Here is a 19,961-nt window from a genome sequence, read left to right as displayed (position 1 = left end):
ACTGCTGAGTTCCCTGTGGTTGGACCTTCATTCAGGAGCTCCCACTCAGAGAGGCACTGGGCTCTCATGTCCCTTCCGGGCCAGAAGGCTCTTGGCCTTCATGTGGAAGGCAAAGGTTTCTGTGCAGCAGATGATGCAAGAAAGCTCTCTCCAGCAAGCAGCTGGTTATTCTCCTTAAGCTCCAAGTGACAAGCCTTGAAAACCTTAACATTCTCTGTATTTCCTGTTGTAGGGTCCAACTCCCCACAGGGGTGTTTTTAATTCCTACCCATGAAGTCATAGGCCAAGCATGTTCATGTGTTCACACCACACATAAGATTTTGCTTCATGTAATCCCAAATTAGCCAAGGGCAGTATAAACTGCCATGAGTGGATCACTCATGAATTTTCTATTTTTTCTCGCTCTGATTTTGGTCATTAGTCTTAACATTTCAAACACACATACAGCTTCGTCTAAAGGAAAATTATATACCTAAATCTTGACATCTGACATTGTTTTTTCTTGGGTTAACTATGGTTTCCTAATACTTGATCCAACATACATTTTCCAGTTCTTTTCTTTCCTATTGTGTTTGACAGACCTCCCGTGGCATATGACTCTATTTACTGCTCCCGCCTCTGGAAACAGACTCCCCCTTGGTTTAATTTCTCATGGTTTTACTCCTGTGCCAACATTTTTTCCTTTTCAGTACTCTACCTTGGAGTCACTTTTTTTGTTTGACCTTTGACTGTTGCGATCCTGAAAGGCTCCCTCCTCTTCACCTTTTATATGTTCCTCTGGGGGCTTGTGTCTGTGCCTGTTGTTCCAACTACCACTTCTAGAATGGTGACTTTAAATAAATATTTCCATCGTGTACTTTTTTTCTAGACTTCAGACTTGGAGCCATCTGGAAATCTCCACAATTAACTCCAACTCACCAAAATAAATTGAACTTATCAACTTCTTCCAAAACTTGCTCCTCCTTCCATATCTCCATTTCAATGAAAGGCAGTATCCGCATGCCCAAACCAGCAATCCAGGAGTCATCCTAGATCCTCCCTTACCTCTTTGAGATCAAGGCAGCAAGTCCTGTGTGTTGACCTTAGTTGCACCTCCCCTTGATGGGAACCTCATCACCTCTTACCTGGCCTGCTGTGATAGTCTCTTCTGACCTGCCTGCCCCTCTTCTTTCTAATCCATTTTCTACATTGCTGACTACAAGATTGTTTCATAGGCAAATCTGATCATGTCACTTAAAATTAAATTTCTTCATTGTCTATAGGATGCTCTGTGAGATGTTGATAGGCATTCTAGGAGAAAAGGGTTTGTGATATGCATTTGCATATTAACAAATATGGAAAATCCTGTTTTGTAGATCCAGAGGAAAATCCTGTTTAACCTAAGGTTTCTTCCCAAACTTATGTGACATTGGGACCTTTTTAACTCAGGGTAGTCCATGGTCACAATCTGGGGAATGCCAGACCACCGGCTAACACTGGAACCCAGCATCACTCACAGGGCCTTTCAAGAAGGGGCCGACTGCATCATGACTGCATTTTTCCACACTGACACTTATGCTCCAGCACCCAGACCTGCCAGCCCCCCTTGGGCCTCCCACATACAATGACTTACAAGGACTGTACTCCCATCTTGTATACTTGACAAGCTCCTGCTCGTCTTTTAAGACTCTTCTCAAGAAGTACCTTTATATCATTTAGATATATATTATTATAAATTAATTCGTGCTCATCAAACTTGAAAAACACATAAAAAGATTATTAAAATCATTTGTAATACCATGTGTTGGAAATAGAAACAACCTTTTAACATTTTTATACTTTTTTTCCAACTTGTTTTAGTACATACTGATATACCAACACACCTAACTTACCATGAGATTTTACACATACATTTTTAAAATGGGATGTTATACACCAGTTTCATCCTGCTTTTTTTTTAACTTAAGATTACATTATAAGCTTTTTCCCATGTCACTAATCAATCTTTGAAGAGATGCCTAATTTCCATTCATATAAATATACCATAACGTAACCATTCTATTTTTGAACACTAAGGTATTTTTTCTAATTAGTTTTTATTATAATTAATGCTTCAGTGACTGCCCTTCCACATGAATCATTGTTTACCTAACTAATTTTTTCTCTTAGGATTGATATCTAGGATGGAAATTACTGCTCAAAGAATATGAACTTTTAACCCACCTTTTGAACTTTCCCTGATTCTCTTAGGCATACTTTGGCCTTCCTTCCCTTATGACTTTTCTGTGTTTTGCTCATATTTCAGATGAATGTAATATATTTATCTTAATGTGTTGCAACTTTTTGCTTATCTACCTCTCTTTCAATTAGAATACATATTTCCTGAAGACGGGGCTGTGTCTTCTGATTTGTCATATATTCAGAGTCAACGCAGTACCTGGCATTGTTGAATGAGTTATTCTTATTTATTTTAGCAGTTTAGAAAATTCAAAACTTTTTATAAATATAACCATGTGTGTGTTTACATTTATGTTTGTGCTTTTCTCTCCAACAGGATGGTATTTCAGGCGCAATTAACCATTTCCAAAACACTGTGTTATCAGTTCCTAATCTTGTGCCTGATTCATATTTTGATGCTTTTACCAGCCCTTACATTAACAACAAATTGGAAGAAAAAACTTGTGGATTTGGTCCAAGCTTATCAGCAGTGTTTGATGATGATAAGAATTTTCACACAATTATCTTTCAAATAAAGGTACACTTTCTTTTACTAAAACTATTTTTATAATATTTTTGATTTTTAAGAAACTGGGTAACATATTTTCTTCCTGTCTTATCTTTAGATTAAATGCTACTTAATCTCTAAATGCTAAAGTGATTTTTTTTAAGTCCTGGTAGATTAGAGCACTGATTATAAGAAAGAGACTTAAAAGTACAAGCTATTCAAGATGGTATCACTTTTTTTGGGGGGGGGAAATAAGGTTAAAAAGGAGGAAGAGACATTATCTGAACACTGGGTGGTACAGGGAAAATAGAGCAACTGGTGAAAATGTAAGGCCCTGCAAGACAAAAAGAACCAGAAAACCAGAATACACCCAACTCTTTCCCCACAACCAAAAACTAAAATAAAATAATCTGCACATTGCTCTACTGACAAAACAGAATGCCCTTGAATTATAAATTTTGTAAATCACTCAAATCCATGAGCTGAAGAAATTAAAATATATTAAATACCTGAGAAGGTACTATAAGGGGAAAATAGAAAGTGAAAATTAAAATATTCCTTCTCTTCCCTCCCATAAAACATGAAACAAAAGCTGCACTATAAACTAAAGTAAATAGCCTCAACATTAAATCAAAAAAATTCAAAATTTAAAATAAAAATGGAACTTTTTTTAAAAAGACAAAATATCTCAGAAATCAAGACTAAATTGCATCATGCCGGAGAGAATAACCTGAATGAAAATGTGATAATTAGTATAAAGACAGGAAAACAATCAAGAGAATGAAAATAAGCTAGAGATAGAAGTAAAAATGGTCAGAGAGAAAATAATTGAAATAGAAAACAGGCAAAGAAGAAATAACATACATATAATTGGAGTGTCTGAAGGAGAAAAACAAAACAAAGGGTAGAACAAACACATAACTATAGTCCAAGAAAAGAAAATGTGAATCTATATATTGAAAGGGCCCACAGAGTGCCTTGGAAAATTGACCTAGAAAAATCAACTCTGAGATACATCCTTTTAAAACTATTAGCTTTTAAAGCTAAAGAAAAATCCCTCCAGGTCTCACAGCACAATAAAAATAACTTACAAAAGTAAGAGAATTAGACTAGCATCAGGCTTCTCAAAAACAACGTATAAAGAAAGGCAACGATGGAACGGCATTTTTAATGAAACTCAAGAGCAGATAATGCGAATCAATAATTTTTATCTAACCAAGCTAGTCCTTCAAATATCAAGGCTATAGAAAAATAGTTTTAAAAAGGCAAGGGCCTAGGGTTTTTGGTGCTGATCAGGATTTTTTATGAAATTGGGATGAGTTTCATCCAACCAAGAGATAACTTGGCAAAAGGACTGATCTTCCTATTTCTGGATCCACATGTAAGGAGCTTGGAAGTTGCCACTCTATTCTAACAAGTAAAAAGCTGAACACACTGACTGAACAGACTGCTATAGGATCTGTAATAGAGGGGAGGACACAGGGGAAACCACAGCTCTCAAAATTGTAGAGACAGAGAGATGAAAACAGGGAGTCATGGCTTCTGAGAGCAGAGACTATGAGCAGAAACCTCAGTGAGAACCAGTGCCAGACAGGAAAACCTGAACTGTAACTGATGAATTGCAGGAGGCTCAGTGTGAACAACTCTGAGAGTTAAAAATCTCCGGGGACCCAGTTATAGGGAACCCCCACATTATTATGAAATTTACCTGCAAGAACTCAACCAGATTCTCACTGTAAATATTAGAGAAAAATTCTCTCATGCTTCCAGCAGGGAGAAGGGAAAAGGAATAATTTGAAATATGTCAGAGCACCCTCTTCTCAACAAGGCCTACCCTCAGAGGAAACTAGTTAACCAGAACCTAATTTGCTAGTGTATTATTTGATCCTAACTTACCTGGGGGAGGGGAAATACACAACCTCAGCCCACTCTAGCCATCTGTCCCACCTAAGGAGAGAGAGAAAAAAAGTGAGAAATATTTATGAAGTTCACAGTTCAGAGGCATTGGCTCACTAAAAGACTGAGACCTAATCAAAGGACTATAGAATATATCCCCTCCGCTGACACATACCATCCCCTTACTAAGGACCTATTAACAGCAGTTCCTTTTACCAAATACATCATGTCCAATTATCAAAAAAAAAAGTTACAAGGCACATTAATAAGGGGAAAAATTAGAAGACAGAGCAAGTATCAGACCCAGACATGGCAGGGATATTGGAAATATCAGACCCAGAATTTAAAACAACTATGATTAATATGCTAAGGGCTCCAATGGATAAGATAAACAGCATGAAAGAACAGATGGGCAATGTAAGCAGAGAGATGGAAATCCTAAGAAATAACCAAAAAGAAGTGCTAGAGGTAAAAAAACAAAACATAACAGAAATGAATAATGCCTTTGATGAGCTTATTGGTAGACTAGACACAGCTGAGGAAAGAATCTCTGAGCCATAGAATATATCAATAGAGTCCTGAAAACCAAAAAGCAAAGAGAACAAAGACTGAAAAAAACACAACAGACTATCCAAGAACACTGTAGGACAACTTCAAAAGGTGTAACATATGTGTAATGGGAATACTGTATGATTCCAGCTATATGACATTCTGAAAAAGGCAAAAACATGGAGACAGTAAAAAGGTCAGTGGTTACCAGCGGGTTGAGGGTGGGGGAGTGAAGAGGCAAAACACTGATTTTTAGGACAGTGGAAACACTCTGTATAATTCCATAATGATGGATAAATGTCATTATATATTTGTCCAAACCCATAGAATGTTCCATACCAAGAGTGAACCATAATGTAAACAATGGATTTTGGGTGATTATGATGTGTCAGTGTAGGCTCATCAATTGTAACAAATATACCACCCTGGTAGGGGACGTTTAGTCTTTCTTTAGAAAGACTGAAAATGAAGTGGTGCTCAGTGGTGTAGAGACAAATGTAAACAATAAGAAAGCAAGATTTGTGATCCTATGAGTCAGGGCTATAAATTTCTATGCACCACATATATATACAGGAAACACTTGCAAAAGGCAAAGAGTTGCAATGAGACACAAATGGAACATAAATAGAAACACTGTGAATAGAAGACTTTAACATGCAACTCTCATCATAAGGCAGGTCAAGTAGGAGAAAAATAAATAAGGGTATAGAAGTCCTAACTAACATAATCAATGACAAATAACAAGGAAATAGCTATCTAAACAGAAAAAAAAAATGAGGGATTGCCTTGCAGACATTTATCCAAATAAATTTGAAAACCTAGATTAAATAGATAGTATTTTTAGGGAAACATGGTAATCTAAATCAACCACATTAAAAATAAAAAGCTTACCAAGCTCCACAGAAGAAATTGAGGAAGTTATCAAAGAAATACCTTGTAAAAAGCACCAGGCCCAGATGGTTTCACAAGGGAATTTTATCAACTCTCCAAAGACCAGATATTCACAATAGCACATAAATTGTTCTAGAATACTGAAAATGCTTGGTGGAAAAAACTTCATTGTTATAACAACAAAGCAGGTAATATATAATATTTAGGAGTAAACCTAATAAGAAATGTTTTAAAAAACCTATATAAGGATATCTTTTTAAGTTTTCTTAAAGGCTTCTGGAAGACACAAAAATAGACTTAAAGAAATATTCTTAGATGGAATGACTCAACATAATAGATATCTGTTGTCCCTAGGTTAATCTATAAATTTAACACAATGCCAATAAAAATACTAATAAGCTTTATCATAGAGCATAAGTTTATAGTAAAGCCTATATGTAATAATAGACATGCATAGAAGCTAAGAAAACCCTAAAAAAGAAAAACTATTTGGGATATTATTCTTACCAAGTATTAAATATAAACTCTATAACTAAAAGATTGTGGTATTGGCTATCAGACCAGTGGAACAGAATAGAAAATCCAGAAATACACCTAAGTACACATGAAAATTTATTAAATAAAAAACATGGTATTTCAGATCACTGAGATATATTTGGACGTTTTCATAAATAGTGCTGGGATAACTGATTAGCCTTTGGTACAAAGTTAAAGTTAGATACATATCTCACATTGTATATAAAAATAACTGGATCAGAGATCTAAAAATTTATTTAAATCATACAAGTTCTAGAGGAAAACATGGGTGAATTCTTCTATAATCTTGTTCATAAAGAAAGGTTATCTAGCTATGACTCAAAATCCAGATGCAATAATGGCACAAATTGATAAATTTGATGGTATAAAGTTTTTTAAAACTTTTCAAGGCAAAAAAATATATAAACAAAGTAAAAATACAATTACAAACTGGGAGAATCTATTTGCAGCATACAAATCACAGCTAAGGGCTAATATTTTTATACATGAAGAACTCTTGCCAATGGGGAGCAGGGAGGAGACAAAAACTCGGTAGAAAAATGGTCAAAACATATGATAGAAAACTCACCAAAAACAAGAACCTAGACACATGAAAACATATTCTACCTCATAAGAGAAATGCAAATGGAAACAAAATTGAGGTAGCATTTCTCAACTATCAGATTAGCAAAATTCAAAAGTATGACAACACATTCCATTGGCTAGCTTATGGATAAACAAATGCTCTTCACACTTTGCCTTTGAGAATGCAAATAATGGAGAATTTTACAATATATAACAAAACTACATGTTATGTATTTACCATTTGATCCAGCAATTCCACCTTTAAATATGTACCCAGAAGATGCATGCCCAGCAATACAAAAGTACATATGCACTAGATTTTGTTAACATTATTATTTTTATAAAATATCAGAAACTCCCAAAATACACAGGATGAACTATGGTACGTTTACACAGAGGAGGACTATGCAGCTGAACAAAATAATACGGAAAATATCTACCAACTAATATGGAGCGATTTCCAGGATACATTGTTAGGTGAAAAAAGCAAAGTAGAAAAGAATATCTATAGTGTGCTACTTTTTATGTCAGAAAATAGGGAGGGAGACGAGATAAACCAGAAACTAAGGAAATTTGTTACCTAGAGGAGACAGTGGGAATGGTGTAGACAGGATGGTGGGTATGGAGTAGAAAAGATGGGAAGAGTCACGCTTAGTTCTGAGTATACTTTTTAATATAGCACTTAAAAATCAATAAGAATGGGGAAACAAAACTGTAAAATAGAATACAATGAAAACAAAAGAACTAGACTATATTTCAAATGAATAACATAACCACACTACAAAGAAGGGGAAAAAAAACTAAACCAAGTAACTTTTAAACACACTGTTTTGCCCATATACCCTAAGCTAAAGACCATTATAACTATAATAAATATTGAATTCCACTTAGTCTGTTTTTCATAGTGGTATTAGTGTGTTAGCAATTCTGAAATGACTTTCTGTGTATTCTGGAGCTAAGCAAATAACTAAATATTGTGGCTAATGAAATGAGGTTATTCATCCCCATCCAAATATGGAAGAGGAAAAGCCAGAATGGTGTTATATTGGAACTGGAGTTATGAACTCATGATCTTTAATTGATCGATAGAAAGAGCACTATGTATAGGGTTTTGTGTATATATGTATTTATGTGAGGTGTTTGTGTGTATCCTAGATCTGCTTGCTGAGAAGCAGTGACATCCTAGTAACAATGAGCATATTTGGTGTCCACACATTGTTTTCTGTATATCATTCCAAATCAAAAGGAACCAAATCTCTTTGGAGAAATGGCTTACTCAAAACCTGGGGCAGGGAAAGTACAAGAACAGCCCAGAGCATATTGTTGAACCAAAAAATAACAAGGTGCCTAAGGAGTAATGGCGACATGCAGAAAAAATTAAAAAGCCAGCTTGAAGGGTCTCCCTGGGACAATTTGACCATTAAAATAAGTAATGATTATAACAGTCTTTGAATAAAATGAGAATACATGAGTCCATTTTGTGAATGAAGGAATGGAGTGAGAATGGAAAGCTCTTCCTTACAGTAAAATGCCAATTAGTAAACGTAGAAGGAAAACATAAGGAAAAATCACTGCTGTAGAAATAGGCAAGAATCTCTAATTCATACTAGAACGAGTATGCAAAGATATGATGAGGAAAAGGATATTGTCTCAAAGCGTTTCTGCATAGAATATTTATTGATTTAAAGAGAGAAAATAGTAAGTTTGCAGTAACGAAACCTCACAGACAGCACCTTAACTAACATGTTAACATCACCAGTAATGGGACAAATCAACATTCTGTGTCTTTTGACACTATTCACAGGGAACATACATCACTTATGTAGTATTATTGCCAAAAATGTATAACTGAATGTAAGCATTAGGAAGTATAACATACACACACAGGAGATACTTTTCGAAAATGTTAAAGGTCACGAAAGACAAAGATTGAGAAATTGTTCAGATTAAAGGACACTGCAGAGATGTGGCAAGATACAATACAAGAAATACATGATACGATACAAGATACAAGATTCAATACATGATCCTGGATAGGACAGTGGACCAGGAAAAAAAGGTTTTTTATTTTGTTATGAAAGACATTATTGGGACAAATGGCCAAATTTGTATAAGATCTGTAATTGATAATAGTATTAATATCAATGCTAATTTCCTGATTTAGGTCATTATACTATGGTTCTATAAGAAAATATCCTTGTGTTTATTAAACAAACCCTGAAATATTTAGGGGTAAAAATGTCTGTGTCTGCAACTTTCTTCCAAATGGTTCAGGGTAAAATAATATAGAGAAAGAGAATGATAAAACAAATGTGATATATTGTTAAAAATTAGGGAATTTCAGTGGTGATATATGGAATTCTTTGTACTATTCCAGCAAATTTCCTGTGAGGTTTAAAATCATATTTTGAACATGTTGGTGGAGCTTTCCATTTACAGACCTCCCATTGTGTTTCTAATACCTGCATGATCATGTATCAGAGACTATTAAATCTGCTCAAAGGAGATATACTTTTTTTTTTTTTTTTGCTGTGGGGAAAAGGATGTTCTTTTTTATTATTAATTTTTATTGGAGTATAGTTGCTTTACAACGTTGTGTTAGTTTCTGCTATACAGCAAAGTGAATCAGTTATACGTATACATATATCTACGCTTTTTTAGATTTCCTTCTCATTTAGGTCACCCCAGAGCATTAAGTAGAGTTCCCTGTGCTATGCAGTAGGTTCTCATTAGTTATCTATTTTATACATAGTACTGTACATATGTCAGTCCCAATCTTCCAATTCATCCCACTGCCCCTTCCCCCCTTGGTAACCATAAGTTTGATCTCTACATCTGTGACTCTATTTCTGCTTTGCACATAAGCTCATCTCTACCATTTTTATTGATTCCACATATAAGCAATATTATATCATATTTATTTCTCTTTTTCTGATTTACTTCACTCTGTATGACAGTCTCTAGGTCCATCCATGTCGCTGCAAATGGCACTATTTCATTCCTTTTTATGGCTGAGTAATATTCCATTGTATATATGTAGCACATCTTCTCAAAGGAGACATACTCTGACATAATTTCTTCCCCTCAATTTTTAATGTAAATAAATAAACAGCAGAAATATTCTGGAAGATTACATAAGAACCTATTAAAAGGAAATAAATGAACAAGTAACTAAGCCATCCAGGGTGTGTGCTATTGTTTGTAATGAAACTTTCTACTGCTACCCACTATCCCTAAAGCAAGAGTCTGAATCCATAAAGCAATAACCTAGCACTGATGTGTTGGGAATGAGCAATTCCATTGATCATCTCTAGTTTTCCTTGGGACAAATTGCAGTCATTTGCAAGAAGTCTCGGTAGGAAATGTAAGGGAAGGCAATTGAGTGCAGCCAGGGAATAATGGACCAAGACCAACAACAAACTGATCCTAACTGCTGTTCATAGGCATTGAACTATGATAACATGTATTGACATGGGTATTGTAGGAAAAACTGTGGGGAAGTGGAGGTTGGAGCCAAGGTTAAGTGAGGGGAAGGAAAGAATTTTATTAGGGCAAATTATGAAGACATTTTGGAATAGGAGACTTGACAGCACAGAGAAGTTAATAATGAGATTAGGCAAGTAATTTTGTAACTATGCTAAATGATTTTGCCCTTGCTCAAAAACACTAACCAAGATATAAAATTTGCAGTTTGGAAAATAAATAGACATTGTCTCTTACCATATATTTACTAGTGATGTATAAGTTCACCATGAAGCTAAAAACATTACAGGTGTGCCTCCTTTCAATCATAAGGAACAATTCTTTGAAAGTCAGATCTGAATGTGTATTTTTTTTTTTTAGTTTCATAAGAGAATACATTAATTGCTTCTTGTCATCCAAGATGGTATCTTTCCTCACTTACGTATCCTCAGGTCAAAGCATAGTGTTGGGCACAGAGAAGGCATCTGTGTTTGTTCAGTTTTATTGAATTGAATTCTGCTCAGGAAAAATATAGTTTGTCTGTTTTTTTATAACATTTAGGAAACCATACAGGCAGCATTTGAATCTGCTCAATTATATGCAGCTACGTTTGAAAAGTTTCAGATATTCTTCAAGGAAAATGAAAGTCTTGATTTACAAGCTCTTAAACTTCAAGAACCTGGTAAGTTTTCTGTTTGTCCTTACTAATTATGTTTGACAGGTATATCAAGGTTTATCATTGTGTATGTTTCTGTTTGGTGGTGTATGGTGACAGAAATGGTAGCCCCAAAGCGTTGGCCTGACAAAATGCAAGAATTTATTCATTTCTAGATTATTTGCTGTAGAGCCACTTTTTTTTTCTTTAGGTTTACTGTTACTGTTTTATTTCAGAATATTATGGGAAAGAATTCCTCCCCAAAAGCTTATCTTTTAGTATCAAGTTGTACCAGTGCTAAGGTTATATAGCCTTTACATGGGAAGGAGTCAAAAGGAATGTTTACCTCTCAGATTCCTTTAAAAAATGTTTACATAGTGCAACATGTGTCTCAGGAATTCAAGTTACTCTATTTCTGTGGCCATATTGTAACCTGGTGGGTATGAATCCACAACTCTTAGTCATGAGATCAGTTCCGAAGGGAAATTATTTTATTAAACTCGTTATCTTCAACAAAAGGAAATAAAATACAATATCCAAGTGAAATTTCCGGCAAGAAAGTTCCCAAATGTTTACAAAAATTAAGTATATATTATTCATTATTACCATTTAAAAATGTGAAGCATATCATTCATATTCTTTTTTTATTTCATGAACTGGCTTTATTCCTTTATTTTCTTATGCACAAAAATGATTACTCTGATACTTTGCCTCACAAAGCAACACTGATTTTTTCTGTAAATTTTTATGCTTTTGTTTCAACCCATTCTTTTTATTATGCTGAAGTATTTTAAAGTAAATTAGACTTGCCATCCCTAAATGAAATATTTCAATATTCATCTTTAAAAAACATGTCCCTACAGAACCAAATTAATATTATCACACCTAATAAAAAAACCAAGAATTCCTTAATATCAACATTTAGTCCCTATTCAGAATCCCCCAAATAAAGCAGTTTGCAGCTAGTTTGACCCAGTATCTAGTCCAAGAGCAGGCACTATATTCACTTGTTATGTCCCTTAAGTTTTTAAAATCTGAAACAGACCCTTTATTTCAAGACACTGACTTGCTCAAGAAACCGAAGTGGGGTCTTACTTTAGAAAACAAATTAGACAAGTTCATTTCTACTGTTCTTCACCAACACTGTCACATTGAGACTTAGTGTGTGTTGAACTGAAGGGAACTGACAGGGACACAATGGCACCAGGGTGGCAGTAAGGTGTGGAACCTGGCATTTCAGCACATGGAGTAGGCCTAATCCAAATAACCAGTTCTAATCCCCTAGATCTTCTACTCATAACCTTGAGCCAAGGCCTCCTAGTATCCTGTTACCTTGTTCCTCACATTGGATAACTTTACTCCCTCACCAACCACTCATCTGGATGAGGCCACCAAGCTCCCAGGTTGCCCTTCTTCTAGTCCTGCCTTGGCTTGTCAATTCTATCCAATCCTGGAACCAGGGTCTCATAGGTATTAGCTGTTTGTTTTCTGGGACTCTGGAGTGCATTGGTCTGGACCCCTAAACGTTGTGTTCCTCCTTTTGTAGGAACTCCCTGGTACTTCCTAAACCTCGAACCCAACTGTTAGCCAGAGGTTAATAGAATGTAACTTTGCCCCTTGGATACCATGCCTTGCCTGTTATCATATTCCCTCAAACTATTCTAACACTGCCTAGCACATATTATAGACACTTAACATATGTCTGTTTAACCAAACTTTTAGCCACACTGACCTCTGTCTAGCCCCAGAAGATGATCAGGGGACAGACTCTGGCTTCCTGAACTAATCAGCCATATCTCACCCCTGAATTTCTATAAATGTCAGTGTTTACTAATAATTTCTATACTTCCTGAGCGCTTATGATAGATCCTGTGCTAAGTGATTTTCAGGCATCTCATCTAATCCTCATAATTCTATGAGGCGAGTATTCTCATTTTACAAATAAGGAAGTGAAAATATATAGAGATAAGGTAACTTCAAGTTTACACAGCTAGTCAGTGGTTTAGAAATCGTTTTCTCTGACTTGAAAGTTTGTGTGCTTAACTATTGTACAAACTGCCTCTCCTCTATCTCATAAAGAGAGAACTCTTCTATCAGCTTTACTCTTTTGTTTCCCTTTGAACATGGCTATATATGACCATGGCCAAGTCATTTAACCTCGAATGATCTAAATTTCTTCATGTATGAAATGAAAGTATTGGACCAAATTGGTGTTTCCCAAGCTAGTATTCCTTGAACCACTATTCTGAAGGATATTACATGATACCATGAAAAAATGAAAAAGACTCTGTGTTCAAGTAAGTTTGGAAAATACTTGACCAATCCACATTATACAGGTTTCCTTACCAGAAGTCTTCTCAGATCATTTGATATACTTATTTTGTCAGTTCTCAAAAATACACACATCAGGGCTTCCCTGGTGCGTAATGGTTGAGAGTATGCCTGCCGATGCAGGGGACATGGGTTCGTGCCCCGGTCCGGGAAGATCCCACATGCCGCGGAGCGGCTGGGCCCGTGAGCCATGGCCGCTGAGCGTGCACGTCCGGAGCCTGTGCTCCGCAACGGGAGAGGCCACAACAGTGAGAGGCCCAAGTACAGCTAAAAAAAATAAAATAAAAAATACACACATCAAAACCTTCTGAAATGAGTAGGACAGATAACTGTCATCCCTTTTTTGTATCACGAGGAAGCCGAAGCTCAGGAAGATCGACTATCAAGTAACTTACCCAAAGCCACAGATGGGTTAAAGACTTGAGCCTAGGTCTTCTAACACTTTGTCTGATTTGTCCTTTTTTAAAAAAATATTTATTTTATTTTATTTAGTTATTTGGTTGCACTGGGTCTTAGTTGTGGCTCATGGGCTCTTTAGCTGTGGCATGTGAACTCTTAGTTGTGTCATACATTTGGGATCTAGTTCCCTGACCAGGGATTGAACCCAGGCTCCCTGCATTGGGAGTGAGGAGTCTTAACCCCTGCGCCACCAGGGAGGTCCCTGTTGTGTTCTTTATACTGTGTCAAACTCTCCCTTGTATCCAGGAGAGAAGATGATATGAATAAAGGCAAGAATCAACACCCTTTTCTCTTTGGGATGGTAGAGGGGAGGATTAGAGAAGGAAAACAAGAAGCAGTAAGGAAATCAATCTGACTCAAGCAGAGAGAGTAATTGGAAATAAAGTTAACTAAATATTTAAAGGCCGAGAGGTACAGGATTTTGAAAGATGAGTAAAGTAGTTTAGTATTATATGTGTATTAGTAAGAGCTGTTTTTGACCAAGAGTATGATAAAAGTGTATTTAAGGTAATCAGGCTTCCACTGGTTTGGAAAAGGGAGAAAATGGCGATGGGAATATTATCAACATTCAACTTCAATATATGGAAGACACAAATTGACAAAGCCTTAGCCTCGATGAATGCTTACTTTGAGTTACCATGTGGGAGAACCCTTAGATTAAGCCAACTTCAAACCAACCTGACTCTAGAATCTAATCCATTCTAAACCAGATCCTCTAATACAATTACAAGTTATTTTCATGTGCCATTCTTAACAGGAGCCAGAGAACATATTTACATTATTAAATATTAGTTTCAAGAATAAAACATAAAGCATTATGAATTAACATTTTAAAGTTACACAAGGTCCTCTACATATGGATAATACATTATAAATATGTATGTAAATTTATTAATGCAATGATTTTTAATATATCTTTATAATGATCCTTTAAAATCTCATACATATGTTTTATGCTTTATGTGAATTACTTTACCTAGATGTTAAGTTCTTTAGTGAACAACTGGAAAAATATCACAGACAGCACAAGGACTCAGTAGCTCTAAGATGCACCAGGAATGTAGGATTGCTGCTCATTGACACGACGCAACTAAAAGAAAAACTAATTCCATCACCTTTGCGATGCTTGGAGGTAACTATGAACTAAGAAAGTTTTAAATTATGGTCTCTACAACTATTTTATGATTTTTCTCTTGCAAATAACCTATCTTTATTTTCCAGTATTGCAAATATTTAAAATTAACGTTAGTCTATTGCGCATCCTTAATTTCTAGGAAAAGTCCCATATTCTTCTTTCTGTCCCAAGCACAGTCAGCTTTCAGGTGAGGAGACAGCAGCCCTCAGACTAGCCTCTTACACCCATTCCTTTTTCCTTTGTTGGAGCATTTCAAGACTTCCTACAGAAGAGACACCACTGTAACAGCTCAGGATCCTAATGGGAATGCTGGTTGATTCTAGGATACTGAGATCAAGTTTAGGAGATCATTTCCTGATCTGAAACTGTCCCTAAAGATCTGATTATATTTTGGTGAGTTGTAGAGCTGAGGAAACTTGATTGCTTCTGCAATAACTTACAGGTCTTCCTTTAGAGTCGTATATACTGTCAAATACCTCCAGAGAGATAATGGTGTAGAACAGAGATTGTCAAACTACAACCCACAGGACCAGTCCAGCCTGCCACCTGTTGTGTACGTACGGTTTTACTAGAACACACCCATGACAGTTGGCTTATGTATTGCCTATGGTTGCTATCTCACTACAAGGGCAGAGCTGAGTAGTTGTGACAGAGACCATATGTCCTGAAAATCTAAAATATTTACTATTTGGCCCTTATAGAAAACTTCTGCTGACCCCTCGTGCAGATGAAAGAAGACAGAGCCCTGTCTAAAAGGCTGCAGGCCTGAGTGCTAGTATCTATTCTGTCACTAATTCGTTGTATGGCATTGGGCTTTCTTCTAGAGCTTTGCTGCTTCATTTGCTGCAAAAGAAAAAATATATAGAATTCAATTTCAGCAAACATTTCTGAGCACTAAGAGCACTACTATATACCAAGCCAAGGAACACTCAACTCAAACTGGCTTTAGCAATCAGAAAATGTATGGGCTATGCATCTAAAAAGTCCAGAGAGTGGATGGCCACCAGGGAGGTGTAATCTAGTGACTCAGTAGTAGTTTTAGTCATTCTCTATACCAAGCCTTCTGATGTGCCAGCTTCAACCTAAAGCTCACATGCCTTCACATTTCTCAAATGGCTGTCAAAAGCTCCATAGGCTAATTATTTCCTTGTTCATGTCCAGGGAGAGAGAACATGAGAGATCTCTCATCCTTAAACAAAAGTCTTGTGTTTCTACTTAACTGGATCAGCTAAGGTCAGAGGTTCACCCTAATCCGATCACATGAGCCAAAGGAAGCCATGTTCATATTTGCCTTATGACTGATCAGACTCCATCTTTGTTTCTAAAGGGGAGATCAGTTTCCTCCAAACCACATAACTACCACCCAACAGGAAAGAAGTGGAGTTGATGCTGGGGAGGGCACCACAATGTTCACTATACAGGGCAAAGCAGCAGAAAGGGCACTTACAAAAGATCAGAGCATTTAGGCAAACTTTTTAATAAGTTGTGCAATCCAGCTTGTTCTAGAAATTATCTTCAAAACTAGCCCTTCCTATTGGTTCAATGTGAAAAACACCAGCCCCTTCACATATACTGCTGCTTCCAATACCTGCCGACTTAACAGCCATTCAATTAGAATTTATCTAAAATATATAATAAAATGGAAATACTCAAGTAGTTATGATTCACAGTTCCTTTTCCTTTCCTAGGTGCTAAATTATATGCTTCCTCGTCTAAGCAAGAAAAAAGTGGATGCCCTTGTCTCTGAGGCACAAGATGCAGAATATAAACTTGAATTTGTCCCAACTACCACCATAGAATATGTTAACAACTTACTATTTCTTGATGAAATTCAGGAAAGGGTGAGTTGATTCTTACATAACTCACTATTCCAGATCTTGTGGTGAGTAAGGAAGGCAAGTAGGAGAAATTGAGGGACTGAAGATCAGGAAACAGCTGTCAGAATATCAAAAACACTTTCAGGCAAAGTAAGTATATGCCTTACATCACAGTAGTAATGACAGCTAACATTGATCAAACTCGTACTACTAGCCGGGAATGCATTACATTTTCTACATACATTACATTTTTGATCCTTGCGAAAACTTAAGAAGTATAAAGAATTTTTATTCTCATTCTGCAGATGAGGAAACAGGGACAAAACTAGGTTATGCTGTCCAAGATCACAGAACTTTTTGTAGTGGAGCCGGAATTTACACTTGGGTCTCTGACTGCAAAGCCAATGCTCTCAACCCCAGTTTATTGCAATTCTTATTTGTGATAGATGATAATAGAATTGTAAACTTGATATTAGTCATAATGGAAGTCTTGATCCTCCTTAACCTATATTTGCATAATAGTCAGGAACCTTCCAATTAGGAATAAAAGAAACCCAACTTTAGCTTAAACAGGGAGGTGGGACAGGGAGACAACAGCAGATACGGGGACTCAAGTAACACAAATGCTGGGGTCCGCTCTCTCCCTCCCTCCCTCCCTCTCTCTCTCTGTCTCTCTCTGTCTCTCTGTCTCTCTCTCATACACACATACACACACACACACACACACACTCACTCACTCCTTTGTCTCCCTTATTTCTCTCTCTCCAAAAACGTGGTTTCCTCCTCCCATCTTTCCCCTGTGGCATGCAATCTAGCATTTAGTTTCAATAGTCAGGTTTTTCAGTCACACCAGTTGGCATTTAAAATAGAGTTAAATCATTTTCTTAAATATCTGGAAATTGAAGATATGTTACAAATTTAAAAATACAAACTGAAATGTGAAATAAGTCATTAACAACAATAATCTGTTGGATAATGTTATATATTGTTAACAGAATTAATAGTAAAGGCTATTTCATGTACCTATAAAAGTAAAAATTTTGTTTCTCATTTCAAGAAACAACACCTTCTCAAATGTGATGATCTCAAGATGATTGTGGTTTTCCCTCAAGTCTACTTATACATCATCCCAGGAGGCTAAAGATGCCCAGCATTTATTATTATCTGCAGTCAGAAAGACTCTTTGTCAAATAACCAAAACCCAGTTGAGGTTTAGCCCTACCTTAGGACAAAATGTGGACCCTATTTAAGGAGGAAGGAATATTCCATGGAACACACTCCACCCACACCCACACCAAGAATGTGACTAGGCTTAGGAACTTACCAGAGCCAGGAATAAGAAGGCTGTGGGAAACCCAGGTGATCCTCTCTCCTCTCTGCATCTCTCTGAGGGTCTGCTTTGCTCCTTTACCTCTGCAAACACATTCCTCCTGCTGTTTCATCCTCAGCAGCACACGTGGCCACCAGCACCTCCCAGGTCACATGTTGCAAGTCTAGCGGGCCACCGAGAGAGAGAATCTCTCTCCTCTGATATCAATTCTAAATGTTTAATGAATGGATTCAGCCCCCACGCTTACCCTGATCCTGTTGTATAAACTATGGAAGGAAGGATCATGTAGCAGGGGGTAGACTGCTCTCTCTCTGGTTCCAGAACAGGAGAGTCGATGTGCCATATGCAGAAACCCAGACTGTGTCCCATCTCCATAAGGTTGTCTGTGCATGGCTGGGTGGTGTGTTGGGGAAGCAGCCTTTCTTAGGAAAATGCTCTGCACACACAGACAGCTTTTCTTTGGAACCTAATCCATTAGTTCCAAAAACGTTGTAAGCACTCACTTAGCAGGATGCAAGGATGACAACAATGAGTAAACCTGCTTTCAAGGACCTCAGAGTCCTTGAAATGAATGAATGACAGCAGATAACTCTTATACAATGGATATAGGTACAAGATACTGTTGTGGGCAGGGTGGTGGTGGAGCAGAGGGAGGGTGCAGTCATTCCTATGAGTTACAGAAGGCTTTGTGGAGGTTGGGGCATTTAAGCTTTGTCCTAAAGTCCATCTATTCAGGTAGGCATTCCAGGAAGAGGGAAATTTGCATGCACAGACCTGAGGCAACGTGGCAAGAACAGGATATGGCAGTTGGTATGCTATGTAGAAGGGGTGTTTGGTGGAGAAAGCTGATGAACCATAGCTAAAGTAGTATTTCCAAGGATAGGAGAGAAGGAATGGATTCTGGTGATATTAAGTAAGTAGAATTGAAAGGACTTGGTGGGCAACTGAATGAGGGGACAGCAAAAGAAATTTGAGATAACTCTTAGATAACCTTTTACAGTGAATGGGTAGACCACCAGCCAGCATAGGTAGGGCAGGCCACATAATCACTGTCTGACCAAACATTTTTGAGAGTGAAAGAGGCACCATTAATCATCATGCCAGGACAATACCTTGGTGTAAACCAAGACACTGCCAGAGAAAACAGGACATATGCTTACTCCACGTACCAGAAATCCAGGAAGGTGAGCAGATTTTGGTTGTCAGACTTAGTTCTATTTGTAACTTATTGAAGATGTTAGACACTTTTGGTTGAAAGTAACAAAAACTCACATAGTTAGCTTGGAAAAATGAGAAGAATTATTCTAAGTTTGCAGGGATATCTTTTGGAATCCAAAGGTATGGATAGAGCCTAGCCTTTAAAAAGGGCAGGAACTAGGGACTAGAGCAGCATAGGGAAACCAAAAAGACCTCTCTTTCCATCTCGCATCTCTGCTCCTCTCTAGAACAGTGGTTCTCAAAGGGTGTTCCCGACACCAGCTGCATCAGTGTCACTGGAGAACTTGCATATTCTCAGGCCCCACCCTGGACCTTCTGAATCAGAAACTCTCAGGAGGGGTTCAACAATCTTTGCTTTACCAAACTTGCCAGGGCGATTGGGATGCAGCTAAAGGTTGAGAACCATCTCTCTA

At 37.0% G+C, this 19,961-nt stretch overlaps 1 protein-coding gene across 1 annotated transcript in view; it reads left to right on the top strand.

Moving 5' to 3' along the window:
- DNAH6 (dynein axonemal heavy chain 6) overlaps positions 1–19,961 on the top strand; it is a 292,860-nt gene that overhangs the window by 62,820 nt on the left and 210,079 nt on the right. The window contains exons 11-14 of the mRNA XM_027129214.1: positions 2,534–2,734; positions 11,165–11,285; positions 15,029–15,180; positions 16,872–17,024. Coding sequence (XP_026985015.1) covers positions 2,534–2,734; positions 11,165–11,285; positions 15,029–15,180; positions 16,872–17,024 — 627 coding nt within the window. The remainder of the gene's footprint in view (positions 1–2,533; positions 2,735–11,164; positions 11,286–15,028; positions 15,181–16,871; positions 17,025–19,961) is intronic.

This window comes from Aethalodelphis obliquidens, unplaced genomic scaffold (genome assembly GCF_003676395.1).
Source record: "Aethalodelphis obliquidens isolate GAN/ISIS:26980383/991018 unplaced genomic scaffold, ASM367639v1 scaffold35, whole genome shotgun sequence".
Taxonomy (NCBI): domain Eukaryota; kingdom Metazoa; phylum Chordata; class Mammalia; order Artiodactyla; family Delphinidae; genus Aethalodelphis; species Aethalodelphis obliquidens.
The sequence above is the reverse complement of the archived record's forward strand: the minus strand, read 5'-3'. Positions and strand labels throughout refer to the sequence as shown.